The sequence below is a fragment of the Aythya ferina genome (assembly GCF_964211825.1).
Source record: "Aythya ferina genome assembly, chromosome: 1".
Taxonomy (NCBI): domain Eukaryota; kingdom Metazoa; phylum Chordata; class Aves; order Anseriformes; family Anatidae; genus Aythya; species Aythya ferina.
This window is the reverse complement of record NC_140296.1, coordinates 63,619,256-63,638,614: the sequence shown is the minus strand read 5'-3', so window position 1 is coordinate 63,638,614 and position 19,359 is coordinate 63,619,256. Positions and strand designations below refer to the sequence as shown.

At 41.4% G+C, this 19,359-nt stretch overlaps 1 protein-coding gene across 6 annotated transcripts in view; it reads right to left on the bottom strand.

Moving 5' to 3' along the window:
- The window catches only part of TMEM255B (transmembrane protein 255B), a 67,861-nt gene that overhangs the window by 27,394 nt on the left and 21,108 nt on the right, over window positions 1-19,359 (bottom strand). For all 6 annotated transcript variants that reach the window (XR_014685401.1, XM_084495674.1, XM_084495675.1 and 3 more), the window contains exon 4: window positions 11,329-11,418. Coding sequence is in view for 5 of the 6 variants with exons in the window: in XM_084495674.1 (XP_084351800.1) it covers window positions 11,329-11,418 (90 nt within the window). In the remaining variant the exon portion in view is untranslated. The remainder of the gene's footprint in view (window positions 1-11,328; window positions 11,419-19,359) is intronic.

The window sequence follows — 19,359 nt, the reverse complement described above, 5'->3', positions numbered from 1 at the left end:
TCCTTGTTTTCCTCAATAGTGAAGGCTTTTGTCCTGTTCTGTGGTGCAGAAGATGAAGAGCTGGGAGGCCTGAGGGAGCTTGCTCTCTGGTCCTGTCCTGGGGCTGCAGAAAAGAAGGAGGAGACCACACTGTAGATCTAGAGAGATGCTGCTAGGAAAGGGACCAGGAATCTCTCTTTTTTTCCATCCCATTGACAGGAGAATTGCTGTTTGGCATCCAAACACAATGTATGTGCGGGCTAATGGTTCAGACGTTTGTATGTGGTTGACACAATGCCAACTGTTCTCCCTCAGGAAAACAAGTCACAGCAGGGAAGAAAATGTGATTCTTAAGAATTTGCAACTCAGCTAAACTTGAAAGGAATTTCAGGGAAAAAAAGAAAAAAGAGCTGTATAACCAGAGGGCTTTATCCCTGCCAATATGAGAGGCTCTGCAAACTAGAGGGAGTTCTCCAAAGAAAGGCTTGTAATTATTTTTCTTGCTGAAAAATATCTGGCAACCAAATTAAAGTACCCTACCAGCTCCTCTGTAATATCAATGTATTCAGGCTGTATGCATAGTACTTACCTGACCAAAAATGGAGGAACATCAGACTGCAGATTCTTGAGAAAAATACCCTGAAGCCTTCCCCTGTCCCTTATACAGTGTAAGCTCTTTGTGTTCTAGCCTAGAAAATATTCGCTGGATGACAGTTTGGCTGACAAGCCCTTGTATGCATCCAACATACTCCTCATTGGGTTGTCTTGTGTGTTATCTGATACCTGAGGAATGGTGATTTTAGCAGAGATACTACTTCAGTTACAGTCATGTCAAAGATTATGTTTCCTTTGCAGATTTGAAATCCAGAAAACCTGAATCAGAAATTCTGACCAGTGCTTTCAGCTGTTTTTAATCTGTGAACCCCGAAATATCTTTCACCAAGGAGCAGGTCCTGGCAACAAGAGTTTTTATCTGACCATAAAAATACTCCACAGGACCCTTCTTTTAAGACCTTGCTCTAGAATGACCTTCTGAAAGAGTTATTTTGCTCCAAGGTATCTGCATCAAGTTAATAAATTCTGGATAAATTTCATGAGATCATGTAAAAAGAAACTTGGGATTTAAAGACATCATTGATCAAGAAACATACATACCCTTGACAAAGCTGTTTCCATAGTTTACTACCATCCAACCAGTGTCTACTTCATGGTTTCAATCTGTTTAACTCTGATTTCAGCTCCATGCACTTAATTGTGCTTTTGTGTGAGACTAAAGAGCCCTCTGCTATCAGATAACCTTTGATTATATAGATACCATATAAAGGCCAAGACCAATCTGAACTCCTTCCAAGATGATAATGCCTTTTGTGACACACAGAGAAACACAAGAGCTGGAGTCAGCAATCTAGCAATACTCCCACAGGCTATACTAATATTGCCAAACAAAATCCAGGGACTGATTTTTTGGTCCTGAGTTCAAATAGCCCCATCCACACTGCTCACTCCCATGCAGCTTAGCATTACCCCTCTAGAGCAGATTTGTTTTCAAGAGAGCGTGGGGGGGGGAGGGTGGTCTGAAACAGAGCTGCAGTGGCAGCAAGCCATTAGACAGGGTTTTAGTGCTTCAATTTATTCCATAGACATGGCTACTAATATCTCACAAAATACCTGTCTTTATAGGTAACTCAGCTTCCTCTTGCAGTACAACACCACCCTGGGAGATGACTTTGCATTTAGATTCTTTACCAAATTGAAGTCTAAACCTTCCTTAGACCTACTGCTTTCCACTTTTCCTGTGGCTGCATCCTAGAGCTAGATGTTCTTTTTCTTTGCTTTGATCATTGTGTGTTGACTGAAAATATTTGCTAAGAAAAAAGGCATCCCAAAAGGCCTCCTTTCCCAGGAAAGTTCTTCTGAAACACTAACCTACAGTGTAACTGCGCCAGTGTAACTGTGGTTGCTGTGGGGGAGATCTTTACCTGAAAGGAACTGATTTTGCTTGTTGAGTATGTGCCAGAGCAGACAGCAATGTAGGAATTCCAGGCTCTGCTATGGCTGGAAGGGTACAGACTACTGAAGATATCTGTCACTCAGGCCAGGGCTCTTCAAATTAGGTTGGAGACCTATCCAGCATGAGGAGCTCTACCATCTGAATTGTGATGTTCAAACAAGAGTATTTGTCCTTTGATTTAAGGCATATTCAATCGCATTTTGATGCATGAACATAACTGTTATGCCAATGTGGTTATCTTACAGTACAAAAGAGAAGTCTTGGAAGAATGGCTCAAGGTGGCTGCAAGAGTCCTCCTTTGCTCCAATCTCTAACTTAAGTCCATAAAAAAGAATAAATTTCCCCTTATAATTAATTGGTACTACAGGAACACAGTCAGTGCTTTCCAGCTCAATGTCAGATGCAAGGTCTAATACTGAAGTGAATAAATACTGTGGGGTAGTTGACCATTGGCTTCAAAATGTGCAGAATACAAACTTAAGCACTTTGTATTTAAGAAGTTAATCAATAAAATATTTTTTACCTTGGTGGACCACCAATGTAAACATCTGTACTGAACTAGTGCTGGTTTTCAGTTAGAAATAATTAGAGCTCACTCCACTAAAAAAAAACAACACACCTCTATGGTATATTCTATTCTATGCTCTTATATTAATGAGTCATACAGGATGGAAATGGAATTAAAAGTAATTAGCTGTAATTTTGCCTCATGTAGCAGCATGGAGAAAGTAAAATGCATTTAGTGTTCTTCTCCAGAGAAGCTAGCTAACTTAATTGCGATAAGAAATTACTTATTCTTTGAGTTGAGCTTTCTACCGCCAGTTGTCAAGGTAACAACTTCATTAGACATGAAATACAGCTATTTGTTTGTTGTTTTGTTGTTGTTGTTGTTGTTGTTTTTCTTTAAATGAAAGGTCAACAGAGTCGTTCAGAACATTTTGGATAGCTTTTTAAGAGATCTGCAGAACCTGGCTTGAAGCTTGCAAGGCATTGGTGTAGGCGTGCAGGTAAGGCGTGTTGCAAGCCGAGTTTCTGCAATCTGCACAAGAAACTTCAAAGATGAGGAAAAGACTGAAATTCTTGGCCGTTGTACGTACAACCACCAGATGGTGCCATCAATTCTTGAGTGCACACACGCAGCATCAGCCTTGTCTGTCGGGAAGCAGCAGGGAACCAGTAGCTTGGTGCTGTGCAGGCATCCCTGCCTGGGCTTCTGGTTTAGACTCATGGAATAGCCTGAGTTGGAAGGGACCCACAAGGACCATCGAGTCCAGCTCCTGGCTCCACACAGGACCAAAAAAATCAAACCATATTTCTGAGAGCATTGTCCAAACACTTCTTGAACTCAAAAAAGCAGAAATCATCAGATCTTTATGTAATTTCAGACTGTACTTCTTTGACTAACTCATGTCCAGAGCAGAGACCTCACAACATTTGATTTTCAGTCACCACTGGATTCATTGCTTTCAACTTGGTTGTACACTGGATTTAAGCTGAACCAAATGAACACTACAGCCAGAAGACCTGGTCCTGTCCTCCCTCCATTCTCAGCTTTGCCTTCCAACCCTTACCTTGGGTTGCCACTGACTGCTGTGGGTCTGCCTGATAAACTGGATGGAGGGCCCATCCAAATGAGCCAACCTAGCAGGACAAACACACATGGTGAGTCTTCCCTTCAGGCAGGCTCCTAAATTTTAGTACAGGAGGAGAGGCAGAAACATGAAAGCAGGGGAAGGTGGATGCATCTTTTTGACAGCCATCTTACTTGAAATCTCACAATTTTTTTGACCTCAGACAGCTAACCTGAGCTACAGTACTCGGTAATCCATAAAACACTGAATAGGCTGATGTTGCAGCCAGGCAATCTAGTCTCACTGCCACCCATTGTCTTCCATGGCCATGGTGATTCAGTCTAAAGCCATAAAATATCACGGAACAGTATTTTACACATGCTTCCTGTGAGAAAATAGCAATGCCCATCTCCCTGATATGGGTATGTGGCTGTAGTGCAGAAAGCAGAGAGAACATACTGGCCAGCAGCAATGTGTGTATGTCCAGACCCCACAGCTAGAGCTCAGCAGTCCCAGGCAGCCCATGTTCTGACCCACAGGGGTGTGTGTAGACATCAGGACTGTCACACTGTGACTGCCAACAATTCAAAGCAGAGGGATGTAGGCTGCCTGGCTCCAGAAGGGCAGCCAGTGCCCCCAGGGGAAAAAGGGTTCTGCTTGCAGTGTTTCAGCCAGAACTGGGAGTTACGGTGCAAAATAGCCCTGATCTAAATCCTTTGGGCAAGCTGAAGGAACTGAAATCCACATTAGTCAAACACTACATTTTGCTGGGGCTGGCTGGGCCTGTAGTTTTATAACACAGTTATTTATTCATTAGCTGGGGCCTGCCATATTGCTATTACTTAGTATGGCAGATTTTGAGCCCTGCTCACCAGAGGTCAACTCATGTTAGCATCACCCAGATGAAAGACTCCATTTTTCCATTCTCAGGTGTCTAAGCTTCCTATAAAGTGAGTTTACATAAAGCCAGTTTTACTAAATAGCAATCTGAGTTAACATGCATAAGGGTAAGACAAACATCTCAGGTTTAGTTTCTAAACCCCCAAATCTATACTCAGCTGATAGGCTTCTGCAGTGCACTAATTTAAGCTACACTTAAATCATTTGGGTAAAGATCCCACATGAGAACTATGTATTTTAGCCTCCTCTGGTTCAGCTGCAGGCCCAGGGCTTAGTTATCTTGGTATGTTCCATTTTAACTAATTCCTTAAACCACCCCTATCAAGAGGAAGAAGCCAGATCAGCCAAAAATAAAATGAAAAAAATGAGGAGCTGAAGTGGTTTTGCAGAAAGGGAGAGGAATCTAAGGGATAGTTTAGCACTGCATGGTTTAATGTACATTTTAGATGTCATGACAGACAAGCAACTCAGCCTTTCCACAGCACCCTCAACCTTACTTATACATGTATCCCTCGAATATCTACATGAGTTTTGTTAACTTCAGTGGAAGAGAATGACACCTATGATAAAAGTAATGCTGGCACATAAAGTCAGAAAGAGTGCAAGAAGGGAGCCCAGGACTGGAGCCTACCTCTTTTTCTGTTCCAATTCTTGCACATTTGAAGTGTTGAGAACAGCTTGTGAGAATCTGCTATTGTAAATCAAAATCCAATGTGTTGTCTCTGTTTCTAGGCAAGACTGGAATTTAAACCTTTGCTTGAAATGAGTGATGTAATTCCTGAGGCACCTAGCAGCCTCTACTTGCAGTCACATCAAAATGCTTCGGCTAGACAAGATTACTCATCATGTGTATTTACAGTATACAATTTCAAAGCCACTGCAACACACTTTTTTTATCCTAGAGGCTCTAAAATTGAGGCCTTGCCTCCTTTGGAACAGCTACTGTTAACAGAATTCCTTATCCTACCTCATCAAAAACCTGCAGGTGGTCTCTCATTTCTCCACCATTTCACTGCTGTGATACAGAGAAGTCAAGCAAGAATAAAAAAAACTCCCCAGACCTCCAAAATCAAACCATTCATTTGTGTTTGTGTTTTTCAGTGAAGATCAGCAAATCTCCACTGATCTTGGGCAGAATAATTCTATGGATAAGGATTTTCTATTTTATCCTTTCTCTGGACCAGTTTTCCTAACTTTTCACTTTCCATCACTTTCCCAGTTTCTTATTTATGAAGACTTAAGAAAATTCTTGAATGGATTAGGGTCTATCTATGTGAAAAGTTCTGAAATCACATAACAATATAGCAAGATGTTCTTCTCTTCAGGCTCTTACAACATAATTTCCCTCCAGACAGCCCACTTCAGGCTTCACTCCTGATATGGCGCCTTACTGTAGTGTTTCCTCAAATTTCTGGTAATAATGTAATGAAACTATACTATGTCGTTGGTGTCCTATAAAAACTGAGCTGAAGTGCATCTGATTATGCTACCAATTTGTCACATTCACTACCAAAAGCCGTAAGCAGATTATAACCACTCGAAGAGTCACCATCCATTACACTATTTAAACAAGCATTCAAAGATGTGTCCATCCAACCCACCCAGATAAGAAATACAGAGGCTGATGTTAGAAGGCCCCTGAAATAATGACTATTGCAGAGGAACACCCTGGAAGCAGTACTAAGACATTTAACAATACAGTTGTTGGCCAAGGTTTTTACTGAACCTTACAGCTTTCTGTAGCAGAGGAGCCCAGCTCCAATAACAAAGGGACAGGGCAGTGCATATGTGCAGCAGCTCTGAGCTGTAGTTTTTTGCTGTTCCTTCACTGCACCACATAAAACCAGACTCTTAAAAATCACACTCTTTTAAAAATCACTTTCTTTTAAAGCCGTTCATGCCTGACTATAAACCACATTAAAACAGAACTTCAGCTAAGAGGATGTAGCAGTAATTAATGACAAGGTACACGAGGGTCATTTTCAAAGACTTAAGCTTTATAAACAGAGAAAAATAAGTCAATTTGATGATACAAAGCCAAAAATGGTAATGAAATTCCAATTAATATAGCATCCAAATCTCTTTACTCCTTTCTGCTGGTGATAAATTGAGAAGAGAAATCTAACCTTTAAAAATAGCTGAACCTGAACCTAAAATCCCTCACTATATTTTGTCAGTTTTTGTATACTGTCAATGTAAAATCCTGCATCTGAGCTGGAATAACTCCAGGCAACAGCTCAGGCTGGCTAGGTAGCAACTCAGCAAAACAAGATCTGAGGTTCCTATGGAGAAGCTGAACAAACGCTGGCAAGGGCAACCCTGCGAGCAGTTATGGCCAGCCGTGTAGTGTCCTGCACTAGCAAAAGCATCACCTTCAGGCTGGAGGAAGTAATTACTCCTTTTTGATGGAAAGTCATAGGGCCACATCTGAGTAGGGTGTCCAGTTTTAATCCCTCTCCCATATAAGGAAGACAGGCACCAGTTGCAGCTCAGACCAACGGAGCATCAGTAGATGATGAGGGGACTGGAGGATGGGATGTGGCAGGACAGTATGAAGGCTTGTTCAGAGAAAAGAAAGAAAGGCTTCAGGGGATGTTTGTTGCTGTACTGAGCTACCTGAAGAATTGTTACACAGAAGACAGAACCAAAGAAGTGTGTAGAGAAAGGATAATGGCAACTATCCTAAGTTGCAATGCCACTGGTACATTTTCTGGTGTTCTCACTGGTGCTATCCTAAGGTATCCTTCATGTAAGGTATCCTTCACTTCTGCTGTTTTTTGTTTTGTTTTTAAGTAAATCTCCTCAAATACATCTGCCCTGATGTGGTCTGTGAATTCAATTGAACAAGATCAAAAAGCAATTTTAATAGTCAAGAAGAGAGTACTTCCCCTGTCTGAGTCCCTGGTTTCACCTAGAGCTTTCAGGCACATCAGAGTCTCTTTTTGTCTCATGCTTCAGGAAAATGTGACTGGCCATGTGTCAGTATTGATATTCCTTGATTCCCAGCTTAGTGTGTAAAAAGATGATACAAAGCGTTTGTCTCCACAGCTTAAAATGTCTGATTATGGTTTTGCTACCTGTCATCTTCCTGATCTCCTCAGGAAGCTCTTGCAGGCAATTTCCTCACTTCATAATTGGATTTCTTGCTGATGGCTACTTTAGGACCTGTCTGGGGGATAACTGCAAAGTTAAGGAACATGTAGCAATGGTCAAGTCTTGCAGTCATGGGCAGGAAGGCAGCAGATACTGCAGGGAATGTGCATGTGAGGTGGGACAGGGGGTGTCCCCGTGTGGTGACAGGAGGTTGCTGAGTCACCTCCATTAGCTGTGGCACAGCCAAGTCACTCATCTGCTGAGTAACAAAATGCCTCAAGCAAACACTAATGCAGATAATGGGTTCCTGTGATCACCATATTTTTCTGAAATAACATCAGTGCACATTAATTCTAACTTTGATTTGTTTCATTTGATTCTGGCCTTTTTTTTTTTTTTTTTTTTGGAAAAGCGCAGCTGTAGGGACCAAGGGTGAGATTAACTTCACACAATAAATTACATCTGCATTATTTTTTAAATCAGCTACTGCTATTTTAAATCAAGCTACTTTTCTCTCAGTGTTTTTAATTTTATAAGTGCTGTGCTCCAGAGCTTTCTATTCGGCAAAGTGGTTTTAAATGAGTCTTAAATAATTTAAATATTTCTTTTCTGAAATACGTTCCTTTCCAGGAAGTTTTTTTTGTCAGTTTTATGCCTTCTTGAGAAGAAAATAAAGCAGAGAAAGTGTTTTTTTATTCCATCCACGGTGTTACAAGAGCAGGAGAAAATGTGCAACAGTAATAGTCTCCCATTTGACAGCAGGCACACACTGAGAAAAATCTGTAACATCATGATTTGTCTTCTTAGCACCCCTCCTAGATCAAATGAAGTTAAAAATAAAGTGAAAAGCGGGAGACATTTCTTATTCCAAATTGATGTGAAGGAGGATGTTGTATTTGTTGGACGTCTGAAGACCAGCACTGCAGCTAGCACTCCCCCATCCAGGAGGAAAGGGACCTGGTGCCTTGGTGTCAGCACCACGATATAAATACAGATCAAATATAAACAGATGGAAATGGATTTATGTGAAGCGTGTCACATCATGACTGTACCACCTCCGTGTCACTGGATTGTATATCTCCAGCACACTAAGGAGTGCCTGGGCAGCGACCAGCCCCTTCCAGTCTCCAGCTCTGCAGAGGCGACCCAACCATGCCCACTCACTGACTTAACCAGATACAGAACTGCCCCCAGGACTGCAGGATGACTTCTTGCTGCACCACTGCGTTGACTTTGTGCCTTGTTGTTCCCCTGCAATGACTCTCTGGCCCATATTCTTCCTGGACAGCAGTTCACTGCAATGAACTGAATCTCTTTTAGCCCATAATGCCACATCAAGGGCATGTCATGACAGAATAATATTCAAATACAATATTGCTGTTTGATTTAGATAGGAAGGAATGCCTAAGTAACACACGTGAAAGGAACTTAAAGCCCAAAAAAGTCAAAACTGACACATGAAATGCCTAGGAAGACAAAAGGACTGATGTCTGTCTCTGTGTTTGAGATTCAGCACACACCCTGTCCTCCAACAGAGGAGCTCACCTCCCAGAAGACGACGGCACATCTAACCTCAGCATAATGGGGTTGTGGCTGCATAATTGCACCAAAGTGATAAGGGCAGAGTGGTCACGGTGCCAGCAAGATGGCAGCACACCACAGGGAGGTCATGAGGCTCCCTGCACCACCCCGGCTCCTGGGTTGATGGCGAGCAGAGCTGTTAATATAACCTCCTCCCTGCTCTTAGTGTAGATCATGTGCTATACTGTACCCAAGGATGACTACAAATCACATTACACTTATATTCAGAATGGCATTGATTTTCTGAAAGCCCTGCAAAGGAATCAAGGGAGATCAAGAAGCTACCACACCATAAAACTTGGTAGAAATACAAGTAAGACCACTAAAAGTGTCAAAGCGGTGCTGAATAGTAGCTAATCTTATCATGTTAACGAGTCTGAGGTAAACTATAGCATTACAAGCCAACAGTCATTGAAAGAGAATAACCTGTCCCCTCGGGAAGCATGAGATTCAGGGATCTTTCTCAGAAAACCCAAGTTGTTAACATTTCTCTTTCTCTTCTAAACTATGAACACTTTCTAATGATTACACCAAAGCAGGACAAAAATAAGCCTGATTCCTGGAAAATCAGGAGTTGGAAACAATATTTGAAAAAAAATGGCAATGGTTTCCTGGGCCACAACAACTCAAATTTTGGCAGCAGGATATCTGAATAAGAATCTGCTCCCTTCCTCTTTTAAGTACCTTCCATGGAAAGGTTCCCTGGGTTTATACTTCCATCCTAATCAGAGACAAAGTTATACCAGGTGTCATCCAATGCAACAAAAATGCAAACCCAATTAAAAGCAGGCCACGTCAGCATCTGACAGTGTCTGTTTAGCACAAAACATGATTGCAGTGTTTATTCAAGCTCATATTGCACAATCCACTTGTTTATACCAATAGATGTCTCCTCCCTTATGCAATGCACATGGGGTTTTCAAGCCCACATTTTGTTTAAAGTCTTCTTCAGTAACATTAAAATAAAAACTGGCTTACAGCTTTATTCTCCAAGTGATCCAGAGCTTAAATATTCTAATGCATTTGAAAATTATGTATAGTTCTACTGATGCCAGTGGTGTTATGCTACTCCTTCATGAACATAAGCAGAAAGATGATCAGGACCATGGTATTTTATGGCAGTGAGGGGATCATGTACCATACTTGCTGTGCTAAGCAGCATACCGCATCCGAGTCCTAGTGCCTATTGAAACATACAGCTAATTATTTCCTGAGATTTTCTGATATCAAAGCTCTACTGAAAGGTTGGTTTAAGACTGATTTGAGGTGTTCAATTGCAAAAGATAGAAGAGCAAAAAATAAAATTAAAAAAGTCTAATGTGTAAACTGGCATCTTCAAAATAACCCCACATTCCAGTCTGTCTTGTCCCTAGATTGACCCTTTTTGCTTAATATTTTAATTTGAACTCTGTGAGCAGAAATACATATATATATATGTATTTATATTTCAATATATATATATATTTGTTCTAAGTTTGTGTAGCGCTTACACAAGAAGGTCAGGAGAAAGACTCCTAGACTCACAGATGGTAAAGAACTACTAGTAACACTGCTACTGCAGTACTGCAAATGTCTATAAATGTCCTTCTGAGGCAAAGATGGCAATAGATTTGGAGAAAGACACACTGGAAATACTCATTGCTCTAATTAAATAACCCATCCTTTGATGGCAGGCAGATGGTGAAGTCTGAGTTGTTCGTAACTCAGTGGTTACCCCTTCATGCTACTTCTAACCAAAGCCTGTCACTTCCTCTGCTGCCTGTGCTCCAACAAAATGTTCCCTTTGTGCTGTTGCAATCCACTTCTCTGCTACAGATCCCAAGGGGACTTCTGGTGCTCATCACTGCTCAATGCATTCTGACCGTGTTCATAAATCCTATGTGCAAAAGGAAATAAAAGCTGGTGGTGATCAAAGTGTCTTCCCTTTATGCATTTTAGCACACCTGTCGTTACATCATTTTACATCACATCAGTCTTTGGAGCTCCCTGAGAGATGAATAAGCAGTTGGCACCATCTCTGGGCACTCGCATGATGGGCTTTCCTGTTGATCTTTTGCCAAAAGACATTTCTCCAACAAAGAGAACCATCAAGAAATAATATGCTGCTAGACATAAAACAGAAGAAAATGCTTTCCTGCCAGAAGTGACATAAGTAATCAAAAATGAAGGATGACAGAAGATCGTTGTACTTACTATGTGTCGTGCTGCAAACACTCCATCAACTATTGCACAACAGAATGCTGCCACCACGCCAAAGCTGATAAATACAATGGAGGCTACCAACTGAGAAGAGAAAAGCAGAGTGAGTAATGTTTTCAATATAATTCTTTAAGTAAGACAATCGTAGTATTTTTTCCAGCATTTTTAAATGACATTTTCTCTTGCTGTAATGCGTGTCATATCAGTGTAGCAGGCTGCCAGATACACAGCATAAAAAAAAAAAAAAAAAAAACAACAGAAATTCTTGACACTGAGTTGACTTAAAATAAAGTCTACTAGAAAAGCTTAAATCTTTCTTAAGAAAATTAGGTCAGTTGTAAGTGCTTCTAAATCAACTTATTTAATAAAACAGCAGTGGTGTCCACAGGGAGCATGGCAAAAAGCCATGTTCCTGTTGGCTCACATCAATCTCTACACTGGTAGCAACTCACGCATACTGATAAAAGCACTGTAATAAGTTCATACCTAGCCTGGGCACTCTCAGAAAACTTTTCTCATCCCACATAGTCTATGACACCTTGAGCTGCAGCAAAGGTAGCTTAAAGCAGAGACTCATTGAAGTGGTACCCCTGGAAGGGCTGGGGCTCTCAGCCTGCCCCTCGGTGGCAGGGTGGGTAATGGAAAGGCCAGCAGAGCTCAGCCCATGTCACAGCTACAGCACAAACACCACACTGTCTCTGTTAGCTTACCATCCAGCTTTGCTCAATAAGTGTTATTAATTCTATATCAACAGCAGTTTGGAAGGCAAAACTCTTGGCCTCTCCCTTACCAACAGTCAACGGGTTTGTGGCTTGCCAGTGCTTCATCGTGTGTGCCTTCAGAGACTAACCAGAGTGCTGTTAGCACACACTTTTGATGGCACTGGGTCCTTTTGAGGGCATATTTGAAGGATACAATGCTGTGAGTGAAGTAAGAGGAGGTGGGTCCTGAAAAAGAAATGCCTGACAGGGCACTCTCACCTGGAACTCATTTCCCCAGTGCTATCTGATCAGAGGGATTACTTCATTCCTTCCTCCCTCTGATTAATGGGTTAGTGACTATGAGGACTCTGCACCTTGGGTTTGGACCATTGACACCTGTAGGAAGTATGACAAACCTAACATGCACTCTCTGGCTATATTTTTAATATAATATTCCTTTCTCATATTCCTGGCATTGTTGTTGCAAAGTCACAAGAAGAACCCTCAGAAGCAACCTATATGATAGCTCAAGTCTAATTTACCACAGTATTAAGTTACAGTTAATAATTGCAATAGATTAAAAAATTCCTTTGAAAATTTACAGAACAGTGACCTTAATTTTTAGATAATTGATAGAAGAGCACACTTACTGAGGGTTTCAGCTTAGAATTTGTTACTTACCAGTCATTAACTGCTCCTTCACAACATTTATTCCAGAAGTGCCCAGGTACAGATTACCAAAATCACAGCCATATAGTCCACATATCCCCTCTGCATATACAAAACCCATATCTGCATTACCTATGTACTGTTTTTACATGCCTAAAACATGTAAGATACCACAAAATGATGTAAAAAAAAATAAAAATAAAAAATGGACTATTTCTAATGTAATGCTAAGAAGATTATAAAGTCAACAACGTCAATAGGGGACAGGGCACTCATGACTTGCTCAGGAAAATGCATATTGGGCAAGTAAGAAATTAGAACCATCAAATCCTATAATCACTTAGGTTGGAAAAGACCTCTAAGATCAAGTCCAACTGTTTACATAGCACTGCCAAGTCTACCATTAAGCCATATCCCTAAGCACCACTTTTATATGTCTTTTAAGTAACATCATAACTGTCTGTTCTGCTCAGCTGTTAACAATAGCTTTGTAAGCAAGTCACAGAATCCCAGAATCATCTAGTTTGGAAGAGACCTCCAAGATCACCGAGTCCAACCTCTGACCTAACACTGACCAGTCCTCCACTAAACCATATCACTGAGCTCTACATCTAGATGTCTTTTCAAGACCTCCAGGGATGGTGACTCAACCACTTCCCTGGGCAGCCCATTCCAATGCCTAACAACCCTTTCGGTAAAGAAGTTTTGTAGTACTGCCTGGGGTTGTTGTGCCCCAAGTGCAGGACCCAGCACTTAGCCTTGTTGGCTAAATTACAGCCTTTGAAGCCCATAGCATTGGACATACGGGTCAAAGCAATATCAAACATTTGGAAATATGAGCTTTTAGTGAATCAGCAAAAAGTACAACTTAAAAGCAGAAGTCCAAACTAGAATCACATCTTTCGAACGCTTTCTGATATACTCTTAATCTCTCACTAGCTTGTGGCTCTCAGATTGCAACTTGTAATCACAGGTAGGCCAGCACTGACACAGGGATTGATGAGTGATCTGAATCCCCTGTGTGGGGAAGAGATGGGAAAGCAGAAGTGGCTGAGGCTGATAGTACTGGCTGATCTTGGGAACCTGCTGCACATCCCCTGCAACCGGCCCCCTTCTGCAGTAGTAAAGCTGAAACCCTGAGAAACCACTGTTGGTTGCACCACCCTTCAACCCCCACTGTCCCTTGTCTCTTCAGCATAACAGGTCATGTCTTGTGAACCTGGCTATCTAAAAATCTTGGCATGAAACTCTTAAGATCAATAAGGCTGTGGGCTCCTTGCAGGGAGTTATTACCAATGCAGACTAGTGGGCTGTGCTGCCCTGTGGCAGGTACATTTGTTACAGTACCTGATCTCTTGATTTGAAAAAGCAGCAGTGTTTAAAAGTCCAGATTAAGTCATTATTGTCTGATACCCTTATCTTGTTTTTCAAGTCATAGCAGTCAATCACATAATTAGTGGGCTTAGCCAGGTGTTTCCAAATTGTGTGAGCTCAGGATCAATTTACTGGAAGTTGACCTCAAGGTGGCTTTTCATTTCACACATGAGCAATTTATTGATGATTTACAATCCCTAAACCAACATTTTCCACTCATGGGGAGAGCTTAAATCACCTAATAAGAGCATGCTGGCCTTTCAATTTCACCAGATAGCTCTAAGAGACCCATACAAAAGTGCACAGTAAATTGCAGGATGGACAGGAGCTATGGAGTTGACTTTGCTCTCCTCGGTCATGTTGGGAGGCCTTCTGACTTAAACTGACTTACATAGGTTTCAGAAAGAACATTGTCCAGCAGACATAGAAAATCACACCAGTCCCCAGCACAAGCTAGAGGCTAGTACCTCAGCAGCTGTTTTAGATACCCCTGTGAAGCATCTCTGTGAGGCTCACTAGGTCACAGTCCTGGCAGATGCCTGGTTTCTTCATGGCTCTGGATTATCCCCTACCCACTTTCAGTCAAAAGGCACAACTGTTCAGATAATGACCATCACCTCTAGCACCAGATGCTTTCTGAAGTGTCTCATCCTCTGAATTTAGACTAAGTAGATCTGATACTTCAGGTAATTTATGGATTTTTGTTTTCTAAATCACCTTGGTATCAAATGTAAGTTACATTATATCTAACAGACTCTCTTTTTTCATCCTAAATGGCTTTTTGCATTGCACAGCCTTCAGTGTCTCTGAGTACTGTGCTCTTCATCAAGTCTCTCTGGGATCTCTTTCCAGACAGAGGAAGAATCGCAATTACCCTCATCAATGTAAACTGAGAAATGCTGTCAGCCAGTGCCTTTTGCTCTGAGAAGTGAAAGCTTTGCAACAGCCTATGTAAATGTTATGCCACAGGTTTATAAAGCCCTTTTTATCCCCATGCAGATTCTAGCAAACGTATCTGGAAAAGAAATGGACCAGGCAGTTTGTTGAAGGCTATCCCTAACATTACATTCCCCAAAATACAGTTTAATTCCATGGAGGTTTTGACTGGTTCCCGTTCGCTATTCATTGATGCCAATCCCAGTCATAGCACTAATTACAATGACACAAATTCCTAATGATGCAGACTTCTGTGATTGCCCAACCAATGGCCGAAGAACTGCTTCCTAGACTGACATCCAGATGAAGGAGGGGAGAAAAAGAAAACATTAAATGTCTGTTTTGAGAGCACCAGTGCTGGTACAGCTCATGAAGAGAAGGGCTGGGACCCCTGCCTCTGGGATCCTGCCTTTCCAGCCCTGTCTCCTGCTGCCTGTCCCCAAGAGGTCCACCCTTGCATGCCAGCTCTGGTGCTTGCCTGAATACACAGCCAGCTAGTGTAATTCACTCACGAGGCAGAAAACTTGTTTGTTTCCCCAAGTAAGTAAATCCAGGTTGCTAAAAGGGGGGACATGCACTAGACCTAGCACAAATGGGCTGGTGGGACCATGCGACCAAGATAAAAGGGAAGAAAGGAGAAGTGCTGGCAGCAGCTATTAGGTTTTCTCACCTCTTTCATGTAATTTGCACTCCTAGGGTTTATTGAAGTAAAAGGTAGGTTTTAGCAGTAATGAATAAATGATAAGGGCTGGATTGGTTGTGCTGCTTGTGGTCAAGGAGACTTTTGTTTTCCTGCCTGTGAAGAAGTTTGCTGTTTGCCAGCACGGTGTCAGGGTTAATTAGGAAGAACAGAAATGTGAAAAGGCCAGTTGGTGGAACGTGGGGAGGGGAAAGGTCTCATGAGGAATTTAAGCAAACTTGCATGCATAAAAGGGCAGAAGTAATTAGATAAACAAATGTTGGTAAAGAATACAGAAACCGCATGAGAGGTATCAATTATTATGCCAAGGAGAAAAAAATAAGATCAAAATCCACTTTGAAAATAAAGGCAGCATCTCCATTCAGATTTTTTTTTTTCTTGCCCCACATACAGAATGGTAAAAGGCAGAATAACATCTTTTGTTATTCTTTAGATTGGCACGGTTAATTCACATCATATGTAGGCACAGTTAATGAATATTGCTTTCTCTTTTTCTCCTCCAGTGGTCTTTTTGCTTGACTTGTGCAGATAATTCATTAATTTCACAACTCACAATGACAAGGGACGACAGAAGTGCCCACGGTCGGGAAACATGCAACAGGGTGACTTAACAGTCCCAGCCCTCCTCCAGCCCAAGAGGGCTTGTGTAGCACACGTAAGTAACACAGAGGAAAAAGGAACATAGGCAACAGAGTCTGCTCACTCCAGCTCCTCCAGGCACACAAAGAGATGTGGAGGAAAGGGACAATTTCCTTACTGGTCAGGTAAGCAAACTTCTTGAGTTATTGGGGACTTTACCTGTGACAATTGCTGCGACAGTTATGGAGATGGGAGGAATTGGCCCACACAGCAATCTCCCTAAGTGCATAATGTCACATAACTGTCTGAACATCTTTACAAAGAATAAAGACTTACCTGAGTCACCAGGCAGCATTACTGCTCTCCTTTACCTCTCTTTCTGCTATCAGCACTGGATTCTCTGCTGCAGATGCTCTGTTATGGATACCTCTGCACATACACAATGATTTCTTCCCAGCAAATTTCCCTGCACACTTTGACTAACTGGGTGTTCAACTGGCTTTGCCTCAGTTTCCTTCAGCTGGAAGTTGAAGGACTTCATGTTTTCAAAACAAATATTTTACTTAAGAGATGCACAGGCAAACCCACCTCAACCTCTTCTCCCATTGCTTTTGGCTTTCTTAATGGTTTTCACAGTCTAGCATGGGGGCACCCTGTTTCAGGAGCACCCATCTATTATTACTCCTACATCCATCAGCACATTCATTACCGGCTCCCCACCTCTATTAGTCTTAAATTCTTGTTTTTATTTCAAAATCAGGGAGTCCTCCTTTACAACATCTTCACTACTGCCTTGTTGAACAGGAATAAAATGACATCATTATAAATGTATCAACCATTCCCAAGCAGCCCTCTTGCCATTCTTCTTCAGGACGTAAGAGCCCATGGTTCAAAACTGCCCCTTAATACTCCTGTTGTTAAGTTTCCTCACCGGGCTTTCGCAGCCAACCATGCACACAGCAGGTCTCCCATTCTCCCTCCTCCCTCCCTGTCAGTCAGCAGCACTGAGCCACTCTCACTGCTTTTGAGAACAGCAACTTAACTCTTCTGCAACTCCAGTCACCTACAGAGGTGTAATGGAAGCATTTTGCATTAACATTGCACTGTCCAAATAAAAACCTTGTATGTTAACTCAGTTCCCTAGTCTCTATCTCTCAGATGGTTTCACCGTCTAGAAATGAACTTGAACTAATCCATGATTTACACCAATCCACTTTCCATTAATTTTCTGTAACGTATCTTGTCTTTTCTTCTAACTTGCTTAAAACATTTGAAGATCTGGTTTCTGTGGAAGATGCTGTATGAAATAAAGGTGATTTTTCCCGTATTTTCATCTTCAAGCAAGGAAAGAACAACGGGAATTCAATCACTAGCTCCTATGAAACATGAGCCAAAGTTATTGAGAAGGGCTCCTTGATTAATATGTTCTTCCTTCTCTCCTAATCTATTATCAGCTACAAATCTAGATCTAAAACAGCGAGAAAATTATTTCAAATTTTTTTATGAGCAAGTACTTACTGGAATGACCAACCAACTGAATGAAATCAACCTGTATCAAGTACAAGCTCTTAAACTTTAAAACTGGATCCACTGTTACACTGCAGCCAGAGAATGAATTTGATGTATGTGTAAATAAAGAGAACATATCAAATTCAAGATAATTCATTCACTGATGAGTAAATGCTTGTCTTGAATCGATTAAAATTATCACTACTGCTGCTGTGCTGTCTCTCATCTCTGCTGAAACACTCTAATTCTTGGGAGAGTACCAGCTACTGGAGGCCAGCAGATGTTATTAAACCAGTGTTAGACGAAAGACTGAGCTGTACTTGCTTCATGTTATCCAAGACAAGAAACAGAAGGCAACCTGAAGTTTTTTTGATCTCCTGGCATGGGGCTGGTTTTATTATCTGTGCAATTTTAAGCCCTCATAGCATCTGAGGACCCCTGTTCACATCCCAGTACCTTTACCACACAGTTACTGATTCAAACAGCACTGATGTATTTTCTCCTCGGTCTGATACAGCAACCCTAATGACCGATCCTCTCTCCTTCCAGAAGGTGCAACACAGATGCTCTGCTCCTCACATGTTCTAACTGTTTTTAAAGAGATTTGTTTAAATAGCTGTTCTGTTTTTCTTTCAGCCCAAACAGAATGGGCATCAATTATACGATCAAAATCCTTTCCCCCTCTTTCAGCTTCTAACTACTAGATAGAGGAGCACTGAGGCTTCCTGGGGCAATTCTAGATGTAGTGTGCTTTTACAGGAGACCGTGCTCTCCAGTCATCTTACTCTGCTTTCCCAAGTCCTTGCCTTCCTAATCTAACATTTCTAAATAGAAGCACAACTGCAAATTACTACTTTGTTTCAAGAGCTGTCATTTGGCAATGGTCTTATTTGTATTTTTTTTTGCATCTCTACAGTTGAGTATTTCAGCTGGTCATCTCTGTTCCTCTGTAGTCAATGGAGAGCTAGGCACTTCCAGATACCTTCTACACCTATTACAGGATGGGATTAAATACTCTCTGAAACTCTCTTTTTTCCACTGGCTGTAGAGGGACTCTAGATATGGAAGTACCTGTGCTATGAAATCAACCTGCAGTCAATACTTCTTTCTGTGCTTTCTCTTCTCTTTTTACTTCGCCTCAGTCATTTTGCCTGGGACTTGCAGGGGAGCAAGAGGAGTAATGTGGAAGGAGAAGAGGATGTCTTGGATTTGATGAGAACAGAGTCCTCATATAAAACAGAAGGGAAAAAATAAAAAGTCCTCATATAAATCAGAAGGGAAAAAATAAAATAAAAATAATCAAAAATAGCTGAATTTCACAGCTGGAGAAATGCTAATGGTTTTGGAACAAGCCTAAGCAAGCCTTAGTCCACCAGAAACATCAAAGTGGTAAGAACTCCCATTGCAAACATCAGCAAAAGAGCTTATTTAACAATGGGTTAAGACAGTTGCAGATTTAGGGGTATCAAATATACAGACAAGAAGAGAAAAATAAATGCAGTATTAAGTGGAATGGACACAAAAGTGAAACATAAATTTAGATTCACTGCTCAGCAG